The 11,276-nt window shown below is 41.8% G+C and overlaps 1 protein-coding gene across 1 annotated transcript; it reads left to right on the forward strand.

Moving 5' to 3' along the window:
* The first annotated feature begins 459 nt into the window (after positions 1 to 459).
* Positions 460 to 3,338, forward strand: LOC18441103 (alpha-L-fucosidase 1). Its single transcript, XM_006851213.4, has 2 exons — positions 460 to 2,172; positions 2,846 to 3,338. Exons 1-2 carry the CDS (start codon positions 1,637 to 1,639, stop codon positions 3,084 to 3,086), a joined length of 777 nt encoding a protein of 258 aa, XP_006851276.4. The 5' UTR covers positions 460 to 1,636; the 3' UTR covers positions 3,087 to 3,338.
* Positions 3,339 to 11,276: the final 7,938 nt, after the last annotated feature.

The raw sequence follows: 11,276 nt of genomic DNA on the forward strand, positions 1-11,276 counted from the left end.
GATAGTGATATTTTTTCCAGCTTTAAGGTTAGCTCCAAGGGTCAGTCGATTTCTCATCTTCAATACACAGATGACACTCTACTTTTCTATGAGGCAAGTTCTCAATAAATGTTGAATATTCAGAGATTTTTGAGATGTTGTGAGTTGCCATTGTGTCTTAAAGTTAATTTCACTAAAACATCTATTATTGAAGTTTGTTGTAATCAAGTTCTGGTGGAGTCATTGGTAGGTGTGTTAAATTGTAAAGTAGAGTCATTTCCAATAAAATATTTGGTAATACCTCTTTTAGTTTCTAGGCTGTCGAAGGAGATTTGGGACCCAGTGGTTAAGCAGGCTAATTCAAAACTTGATATTTGGAAAGAAAAACATTAATTTTTAGGCGGGAGAGTTACTTTGATTAAATTTTCATTTTCTAATCTCCCTATATATCAAATGCCTCTTCTTTTAATGCCTGCAGAAATCATTAAGAAATTGGAGAAGTTCATGAGGGATTTTTTGTGGGGCTTTGATGCTGAAACAAAGAGATATCATCTTGTTAATTGGAATAGAATTTGTACACCCAAGTGTAAAGGTAGTTTGAGCATTCACAAGTTAAAATAAGTCGGGAAGGACATCTTTGGATTGAAGTTTTGAAAGCCAAATATATATTTGATTGTTGTCATAATATGGTTGCGGTAGGATTTGTTGGTGGAAGTTCTCTCACTTGGAGGGCCATCGTGTCAATGCCTTCTTTTTTTCGGCATCATTTGAGATGGTTGGTGGGTAAAGGTGAGATGACCTTGTTCTGACACTCAAGGTGGGCATCTGAGTTCCCATTTAAATTACAATTTCTTGACATATATCATAGAAGCTCACAACAAATGGCTATTGTGCATGAAGTAGGCAGTGGCCATCGATCAATATATGGAGTTGCAAAATATTTTGGGGGAGTTATTTATCTCATGCTCAAAAGAGGATGTTGCAATTTGGGATTTGGAACCTGATGGTGTTTTTTCAGTAAGGTCAGCATAATATATTGTTCCATGATCGAATAAGGTGTAATCAGCCTTTTTTAAAGGAAATATGGAAATGTAAAATCCTTTATAAATTGTAGGTTTTTATTTCGATTTTGGCCCAAAGCAAATACCTTAGAGTGGATAATATGAGAAAACGATGTAAGAGCATTATTAATGTGTGCCTTTTTTGTAAAAATGATGAGGAGACACATGATCATTTATTTTTGTATTATCATTTCACCTCTTTGCTTTAGCATTGGGCAATACAAAAATTGGTGTTATCTATGAATATTCCTTCTTCGGTATAGCCTATGGTGAATCATTTGAAAATTGATGGAATCCCAAAGATTGGTGGAATACTTCAGAATATTTTGCGTGGTTCTTTGTTATGGGTATTGTGGTGAGAGAGAAATAGGAGGAACTTTGATGGTATGGCATTGGATTTGGCAACTCTAAAGAATAAGATCTTATTTAATACGTGAAACTGGTTAGAATTACTCAAGAAGGAGGGCGATTTCTGAGCGGATGTAGAAGACAATCTAGATCACTTAATTTTTTTAATATTTATTAATGCAAGACCTAGAAGTGTATGACATCCTCCATTGAATGGCTTCTTGAAGCTAAATGTTGACGGCTCTTCTATGGGAAATCCAGCTAGAGCTAGGGTGGGTGGAGTTTGCAGAGATTCTTGTGGGAATATAACTTCCTGCTCTGCAATCCCTGCCCCTCTCCCATTGCTGCCAATTCCCTCTGCTTCCCAACTCTCATGGCAGCCCGGAGAATCCACCATGTTCCTTCACTTCGGACCCAGCACTTTCACCGATTCCGAATGGCGCACCGGCCACTCTGACCCATCTATCTTCAACCCTGTTGCCTTGGATCCGAAGCAATGGGCTCAAGTGGCTAAGGACGTTGGTTTCTCCAGGCTCATTATCACCGCTAAACATCATGACGGGTTTGGCCTTTGGCCTTCTTCTCTCACTGATTATTGGGTGAGGTCAAGTAAGCGGCGTAATGGCACCGGGGATGTAGTTAGTGAGGTCGCAGAGGACTCTAAAGAGATGGGTCTTTGGCTCGGGCTTTATCTCTCTCCGTGGGATCGCCATGAGTCCAGTTATGGCCAGACGTTGGAGTATAATGAGTTCTTTTTGGGGCAGATGACTGAGTCGCTTTCTGAGTAAGTTCCAGAAAGGATGGGATTTTCGGGTTTTTTGCCCCTCAGTCTAGACAGTGAGATAGAGAAATGAGATAGAGAAAACATGGAGTTTAGAGAAAACATGGAGTTTGTGATGAGCTTTTGTTGGTTTTGATTCTTCTCTTTTTTGGTTTGAGGGAATTACTTGTTTTCCTCTCTTTTTTTCTATTTTTTTTCCATTTTCTTCTTTTCTTCTGTTTTTTCTTCCGTTCTTGTTTGATTGTAGAACTCTTTGGTCTCTGTTTGTATTGGTTTCATTTAGTGAAAAGAGTTGGTTTTCAACACCTGTTTTTCATAGTTGTTTTGAATTCTTCTCTGCAAAGCGCCTTCATTGGTATGAGAGAAATTTTTTTATCTCAAACCCTTGATGGCGATTGCATAAACCAATGGCTTTCCAAAGCTTTACTGTGAATTTATCGATGGCCTTTAATGCCCTCAAACCTAAAAGATGATTAGTTTTCTGATGCTCAGTTGGTGGGTTGTTGCATTCTTTTAGTCTATTGATGGTAGGTGATGTAAAGATTTGTTGCTCAAGCTTTCTAATGTTTTTACCCAAAAAAGAGGCTTTTGAAGCCTTTTGTTTTTGTGCAGCCTTTTGTTGGATCAGTTTCTATTTTTTGACGGTGTTTGGTTTGTGCCTTTGTGGCTGTTGAAGTTACGGGGAGATTAAGGAGGTATGGTTGGATGGTGCCAAGGCTGAGGGAGAGAAGGATATGGAGTATAAATTTGAAGAATGGATTCATGTGATTCACCAGCTTCAGCTTGGGGCTGTCATCTTCTCTGATGCTGGTCCAGATTGCAGGTGGGTTGGTGATGAGGGTGGAGTTGCAGGTTCTACCTGTTGGTCCCTGTTCAATGCCTCCTCTGGCACTACTGGTCATACAGATTACCAGTAAGCCAGGCTCTCATTTACGTCTCCTCATTCTTATGGTCTTCTATTCCATTTCAATGTGCCTTTCTTTATTCTTTTTCTCTCTATGCTTTGCTTTATTTTTATATGTACATTAATTATGATTAGCTCTTGATCATGTCATTTACTGAAAGAAAATTGTTGCTTACAAATTCAGTTTCATGTGGAAAAGAAATAGCCACCCATTTGCATATGCATGTATACATTTATTAATACATAGTCCAACATCTTATTTGCATATGTATGTGTATATATGCGTATGTATGTGTTAACAGATGTATATACCCATAAGAAACGGCATCCTGCACACGAAAATTTATGTCTGCCTGCGTTTACACCACAGAGGGTTGAAGTTCCAGGAGGCTGGGGGTTTTCTGAAGTTATCGCTAGGGTTTCTAATCTCTCTGAGATTTCTATTTTCTATCTCCAGTTTGTTCTCTCTCTATCCCAGGTTTTCCCTCTCTCTCCCCAATCGTATTCTCCGTCCCCCTCCAAATGACCACAAAAAGAGGCCTTATAAGGGTTAAAGCTTGTTAGGAAGGATATGCATGCATAACAAACAAATCCCTCGGTCAAAGATGCACATTTTGAGGGTTACAGATTTGGGCGGCACGATTCGTGTCACCTGGGTGGCACGCCTTGTGTCGCACACACCAATTTTGGTCCAAATTGAGATTTTTTTACTTCTGGTGTATTTCTCAACATCTTGTGAAGCTCTTAGAGAAAATTTGGGTCAAAACTAATTTTATTAATATTTTTAATGATTTTTTAGTAAAGCAGAGCAGTTGCCGGATGACTTGGGTGACCGCTCTGTGTCGCTTGGGCAGCACGCCTCGTGTCGCCCAAACAAAAACTTGCCCAAATTTATGTCGTTCAATTTGAGTGTCTTCCTTAGCCTCTTGTGAAGCTCTTAGAGAAAATTTGGGTCAAAACATATTTTTTTACTTTTTTTAATGATTATTTAGGTAAAACAAGGCAATTGCAAGATGACTTGGGCGATACGACCTGTCACCTGGGCGGAACGCCCCGTATCGCCCAAACCAAAACTTGTCCAAATTGATGTTTTTCAATTTGAGTGTCTTCCTCAGCCTCTTGTGAAGCCCTCAAAGAAAATATGGGTCAAAATCGATTTTTTCACTATTTATAATGATTTTTTTGGTAAAACAAGTTTACGGAAATCTGGGTCAAAACAAGTAGGGTTCTGAACAGACAAACTGATTCTAAATTTATGGATTTCGAATTACTAGGTTAAGTGTGATCCTAAAGGTTCAGAAAAACATAGAATTTTTCATATTTAAAATAGGGTGTCTAAAGTTGCCCCTCTTTGGCACTCCCTATCCTTCGAGGGACAAGTGAATGGCAAAGAAGTAGATACTCGACGTTCCTTGTCCTTCGAGGGGTAGGTGAACGTCAAAGATAATCTCTTCCTGAGGTCACGTAGTAGGAGGGCACACCAATTGTCCCTCCAAGTCATTGCGCTCATCGAGCTCTCCCCCACCTAGGGCATTTTTCCTCCTAGGGTTTTTGGCGTGAGATGTCAATGACTTACACAAGCTCGAAAGTTGAGTTGGATTTTCTGGCCATGCCACTTAACTTAATGGGTTGAAATTTTTACCCCTGGCATCTTCTTTGATCTCCTTAGGGTTTCCTAAGGTTGTCTATAGGTTTAAGAAAAGAGAGGATAATGCAGACATTGAAAATTTGTTACTGATGTCCCGTAGTTAGAGGAGAGGGCACACCAACTATCCCTCCAAGTCATTACGCTCATCGAACACACCCACCTAGGGCATTTTTCTTCCTAAGGTTTACGGCGTGAAATGTCGGTGAGTTACACAAGCTTAAAACTCGATTGGATTTTTCGGTCATGCCACTTAACTTCAGTTTCAAATCTGCAAACCTGCATTTCCCTAGATTTTCTCAGGATTTCCTAAGGCTTTGTATAGGAAAATGCTTTCTATAGGAAGAGACTTGTCTAGCCAAATTCGAAGAGAGAGACGAGATAGCAATACGGTAATCGCGGCAACATGGTGATCATCATATATGGGTGTCCAAGCTCCTTCATTTTTTTTAAAGTCATTTTAGAAATTTTGAAAGTAGGGGGAGATTTCAAATAGAACCCGGAGCAGGGACAGGTTACGATTTTAACAAACAAATTAAAGTTTTTGAAAACACAAACATATACTGAAAATTTTGAAAAGAGTAAGATAATTTCGAAGAACAAGGTTGGTTAGCAGTTTTAGCTCCTGCAACTATAGAGCCCTCTAATCCATTTAATGTCATGCAGCGATGGACAGTGTAGTCGGTAGTTATACTCATACGACCGTGGAGTTTTTATTATTACTATATGTTTTTTTTTTCCTTGCTGCCCCTGTTGGGGGCTGGTTTTTTTTTAATGTAGGTCTTACAGTTTAACCACTTGTGACCCCTTTGGTGGACCCTATGTGAGCGTATCGGGTCCTTGCCTGAATCTTCGGGACGAGGAATCATCAAGTATTTCTTTATCTTCCAACCTCAGCTCTTGTGTTGTAATTCAAGGAGAGTTCTATGGGGTTTCAGCAAAACAGAGTCTTGAAAATACAGGATACTGCCCTTGGATGTTCAGAATCTCTTTGGATTTCCGATTTCGTTCCTCCACCACCCACCTTTCGAAGTTTCAGATGATCTAGGTCCTTAACAACGTTTCGTCAGGCTAATGCCTATTGATTTTTCTTTTAACACCACTTTGACTCAGGGGAGGAAAAGTAGATGTTTAGATAGAAAAGACCTTGGAGATTAGAAGGAAGGAGAGAACTTCTTCTTTTCATCGCCCAAGGGTCCTTTTCGGGTGTTCAACTTGGTGGCCTTTTTTCCAACGCTTGGGGTTCCTCTCGAATTTTTAGCCCAGTAGATTTTTTTTATTTTTTCCGCTCTGGGGTCCCTTTCCGGTGTTCAGCCTAGTTGCCTTTTTTCTAATGCATGGGGTTCCTTTCGGATTTTCAGCCCAACAGATTTTTTTTTATTTTTGAAGAAGAAAAAAGTGACAAAGGAAGAGGAGGAAAAGAAGAGTTAAAGGTGCCCCTTTTTTTTTAGCATTTCGCCTTAAGATTATGTAAGAATTCAATCATCTTTCTCTCCTCTAAGTGGCAGGGAGGTTCTAATATCGGTCTTCCTCTGATTTCCTGTGACCTAGGTTAGCATCCAAAATCTCTTTGATAATGGTTCTTGAATTTTTGTTGAACTTTTCCTTTAAACTGCTCAATTTGAACCTTGATTTTGGGACTAAAACTCATTGTTAGTTTCCAAATCTCTTAGCCTTATGTATGGATGAATAAACTCATCAGGGTTTTCTTGTTAATTGAGTACTTCATATTACACATTAGGCGTTAATGCCTTTTGAAGTGTGAGGCATGAATGCCTCATTTGGTTATTTGCAAGGGGTGAGTGATCACCCAACTCCTTTTTGGTAATCTTTTTCATTGCAAATTTTGCATTGCTTTTCTGAGGTTAACTCCGTAGTAGACTCTTGCTCAGTTCTCGAGCTTAGGTGAGACTCTCGCACCATAAGAGTGATTAAGTTGGTATTAAATGGACTTACGGCATGTTGGGAGTCAACGAAGAAGGGTTCAGTGGCCCCTATTGTATCCTCTTCATGAGAGGAGTTTGCCCCTATTGAATATTTTGATGGGGTTGCCCCTACAGGGCTTTTTACTCCATTGGGAACTTGTTCTTCACAGGATGAATTCTCTTGATATGGTGGTGCTCCAGTTATCGGAGTTGTGCTCATGTTGTTAATGACTTTTAGAGAGCCTGCCTCTTGAGTAGGTAACATGGTCAGATTTTCAACATCCAATTGTCGATCTCAGATTGGTGGATCATTCAAGAACTCTTGTGAAGATGGCCCAGGTGGGCCCCTTAGAATTTCTTAAGATTCAAGCTCTATCAACTATAGTGAAGATGTCAAATCTTTGGGAATAGTTAAATTTGGGCTCTTTGCTTCTCCATCATCTATAACTGTTCACCTCGAGAGGTGACTCGGTTAAATCTTTTAAGCTTGGCTGCTCATCCTATGTAGGTGGGTTGGCGAGGAAGTCTAATGAAGGTGGCTCACGTGGGCCATTAAAATTCCAAAGGTTCGACCTCTTTTGATATTTGAGGTTTTGGCCCCTTATTTGGAAGCGTAATAGGAGACTTTGGGGTGTTGACCCCTTGTTTGGAAGATGATCCCTTCTCATTGATCTGGATCACATCAATTTCTGAAACGTCGTCCTCATCATATTGATCCCACTTAGGTGGGTCGTCAAGGTTTTGAGGTGAAGGGCTTCCTTTTAACACTTGCTCATTTGCCCCCTCACGAGTTATTTTGCCAAGATTAAGGTTTTTCTTGTCATCTTAGGCTTGGGAATCCATAGCTTCAAAACCTTGGTTGAGCTTAGCCCGAGTTCATATTGCTCTTGCGAGTTTGATTCGTTGCCACACACGTATGAACCATTTATTGTATTAACTTGAAAGTACGGGTTGAAGGGTTCATATGCCCTAGTGTGACTCTTGATGATGGGGATTTCTCGTGTCATTTTTTGGAGTGTATCTTGGAGTGGAATCCCATATGCGATACCCCTTTCTTCTCCCCCTTCTTAGTTATGGGCTTGGAGCTAAGGTCATCCTCACTGTTTTGATCTTGAGTATCCTTAGTCATTAACTCCTGGGTAAGGTTATGCTCGTTTTGTTCTTCATCTACTGGACTTTCCAGTTGATTTCTTCTTGTGCTCCAAGGCCTTTGTGGATGCTCTTCGGGTTTGGGGAACAGCTTGGGATTCCTTTGAGTTAATCAGGTTGACATCAGAATTGTTTGTCGAAGCATCTAGAGCTTCTGGTTTTTCTATGTCATCAGCCTCTTTCTTTTTGACACTTATCGTGCCATTATCAATGAGGTCCTGAACTCTATGTCTAAAAGCTCGACATTCCTCCGTGCTATGGGCATAGTTTTGATGCCAATCGCACCATTGAGATGTATCACCTCCATGGAAAGGAGGAATCTTGGCTCCTGTCGGTGATTCTATGAGCCTTGCCTTAAACAACTTCTTCATGACATCGGTCATAGACTCATTAATGGGAGTGAATTCTCTTAGTATGGAAGTTTGCATTCTCCATGTGATAGAATGAATTTTAGTCTTTTCCTATGAATGGTTTGCAGAAGGGATGCTTTTCTTGATCATATTCACCTCCCCTTCTTGAGAGGGTTTTTCGGCTGCGGCTTTATCTTCCTTAGCTTGCTTATATCGTGATACGCTTTCAAGCATATGATCAAATGAGTAAGGGACTGCCCTCACACTGAAGAACGTGACATATTCTAGAGTCATGTTCTCTAATGCTATGCTTACCTTCACGTCTTCAGGGAGTGGAGTTTCAATGAATCGCATAACGACCTCTCTGAATCTGGTTATAAACAGGGAAGGAGACTCGATCGACTTCTATTTTGTGGAAATTAACTCACCAAGGGTGATGGATCTTGGCTTCCTCTGCTATAACGGGAGGAAAATTGCCTAAACATTTCGTCAGAAGTTGCTTGAGGGTTATCCTTCATGAATCTTTGGTACGACATCAAGGGTTCTTCTGATAAGCTATGCGAGAACATGACCTTAAGTTGGTTGGGTCAGTCTCGCAGTGTGTAGACCATCAATAAGTAAGCGTTGATGTCTGCCTCAGGATCCTCTTTCCCTGAAAATGTGTTTCTGAACTGTGGTATCATAAACCACACTCGTAGATCTTCTAGGTTTCCTAGAATTTCTTGTGCATAAGCCTTAAGAGTTGAGAAATCTCATATTCCCATTTCCTCTAAAGAGTCTTGGAGATATTTCATACGAGCGAATTGAGCCATCATTGTAGCTGTGAGCTGGCTCGATTGTATGGTCTGTTGAATCTAATTTTGTGGTATGTGGCTCGTATGAACCGTCTGTTGGGCCCATGTAGCGGGTTGCCCCAAGGACTGAGCCTGGAGAATGTGTTGAACTTGATGTACCGGTTGTCGGCTTGTAGGCTCACCCGAGTTGAATTGAGTCAGAGCATACCCAATACTCAGAGGTTGCACAACTTGCCCATATAAGGAGGTCTGCAGGATAGGATCACCACTTAACTTGGGTGAACGACTCAAACTGCTATGATGACTAGAACTCTGACCTTGGGCAACTTGGTCTACCTGACCCTGATCTTGGTTGGATGATCTATCCCTAGGGTTAGGGAATTCTCTTGTCGTAGCACTTGACTGAAAGAGTGAAGGGATGTCATAACTACTGCCAGAGAGTGATGATTAAAACTAGACCCCTAGCCCGTAGTGAATTGGATTGGCAGACTAACAGCTTTAGGATTATCCTGGTTTGAGCCAAAATGTTGGATTTGGCCTACTCCTTGAGTTTCTGACCTGACTTTCTAGAACTGAGTGTGCTGGATGGTGTATCCTCTATTGACGAGGTCTTGAAAGTAAGCATGCACTTTAGGATTGTCTTTATATCGAGTTTGATCAAAACCCTGATCTTTACTGTTGATGGGTTGCTCAGGTAGACTTTCCCTAGTTTTGAACTCACTCACCCACTAACTGGCTGATTGCCAAGACTGGAATGTTGGGCTGCTATATGACCATCGGGGTTCATACGATTGAGATCGGCTGACTCAGAGATTTGGGTTGGGGCCTTATTCTTGTTGTGCCAACTGGATTTGAGGTTAACCCCTATGTCTTCGAGGATTGCCCCCTGTCTAGCCCCTTGACTATTCAGGGTATTACGTATCTTATTAACCTGTTGGCTCGTGACTTCTAAAGGGTGGCCTTGAACGCGGCTTGGACGGCTAGGTTTGGTTCTATGCAGGTTGAGAGTCGGCTCACTGACACGAGTGCTATGGATGATTTGTGAGGGAGCACTGTGACGGTACCTCTCAGACTGACTAGGTTCTCTAGATCTAGACTGAGCAGGGGCCATAGGGTTGGACTTTGCTCTGCCATGGGTCTAATTCCTAGACTTGGTGAGATCTAGACTCAACGCCTCATGGTAGACCTACTATATCTCTAGGGGTAAAACCCTAACTAAGATCTATGCTAGGACTAGACTGGATGAAACCTGTTAGACTCAATGGGTTTTGGTTTGAACTCTGAACTAGGGTAAGCCTAGTCTAGCGCTAGAGGCAACTTTAAGCTTAGACCTATGTTAGAACCTAGACCTAGACTAGATGGGTACGAGTCTCGACTGGGACCAATAGTAGGTCTGGTTTTAGACCTCGGTGTGAGCTTGGTTCGGACCTAGACTGAGCTGGGTGCAAGCCAGGCCTTGAACCAAGAGGGTTGTGATAATCAAAACAGATGTGGACCTAGACTGGATCAAAGTTGGTTTAGGTATGAGCCCTTGGCTTTGAACAAAAGGGGGGCCTAGGTTCGGACCTGGTTGTGATCTTGGTTCGGACTTGGGCTAAGATGGGTATAAGCCTGAACTTGGACCCAGAGAGTTTTGATGATCAGACTAGGTGTGAACCCGGACTGGATCAAAGATGAACTAGGAACAAGCCTTCCGCTCGGACCAAGAGGGGCCTAGGTTCGGACCTGGGTGTGAACCTGGTTCAGACCTGGGATAGGCTGGGTACAAGCCTGGACTCAGACCCAGAGAATTTTGAAGATCAGACCCGATATGGGCCCGAACTGGGTCAGAGATGAATCAAGAACGAGCCTTTGGCTCGGACCCAAAGGGGGCCTAAGTTCAGACCAAGGTGAAACCTGGTTCGGACCTGAGCTAAGCTGGGTACAAGCCTGGACTTGGACCCAGAGAGTTCAGCTTGGACTAAAAGCCGGACTGTGATCTAAGATTAACCAAAAGAAATAAGCAAGCAAGCACACAAAAACTTTTGGCCTAGTATTATAGGTAGGCTTGACTTGGGAGTGGGTTCCCAACTGTTGAAATGTGACTAGGTTGATATAGGTCCCCACATAGGTCCTAGCCTCCTGTTATAGGATGTTCACCAGGTCCTACTATGCCCGGAGTTGCTTTGAGGCAAAATATTACGGAGGGGTGGTCACAGTTAAAGTTACGCAAATCCCAATCACCTTGACTCTCAAAGCTAGGTTCCCCTCACGCCGTTAACTTGAATTTTGGGGGTTTTTGAAATATTTGTTTGCTGGTTTCCTGGGCAATCCCGTTCCGATGTGTGTTGGAGTGTGTAA

This window comes from Amborella trichopoda, chromosome 7 (genome assembly GCF_054954075.1).
Source record: "Amborella trichopoda isolate Santa Cruz 75 chromosome 7, AtrichopodaSantaCruz75HAP2 v2.0, whole genome shotgun sequence".
NCBI classification, from domain to species: Eukaryota; Viridiplantae; Streptophyta; class Magnoliopsida; order Amborellales; family Amborellaceae; genus Amborella; species Amborella trichopoda.

Coding starts and splice junctions, on each gene's coding strand:
- LOC18441103 (XM_006851213.4), top strand. CDS start 1,637: ATGGGAAATCCAGCTAGAGCTAGGGTGGGTGGAGTTTGCAGAGATTCT. Junction 2,173..2,845: donor ATGACTGAGTCGCTTTCTGA/GTAAGTTCCAGA, acceptor TGGCTGTTGAAG/TTACGGGGAGATTAAGGAGG.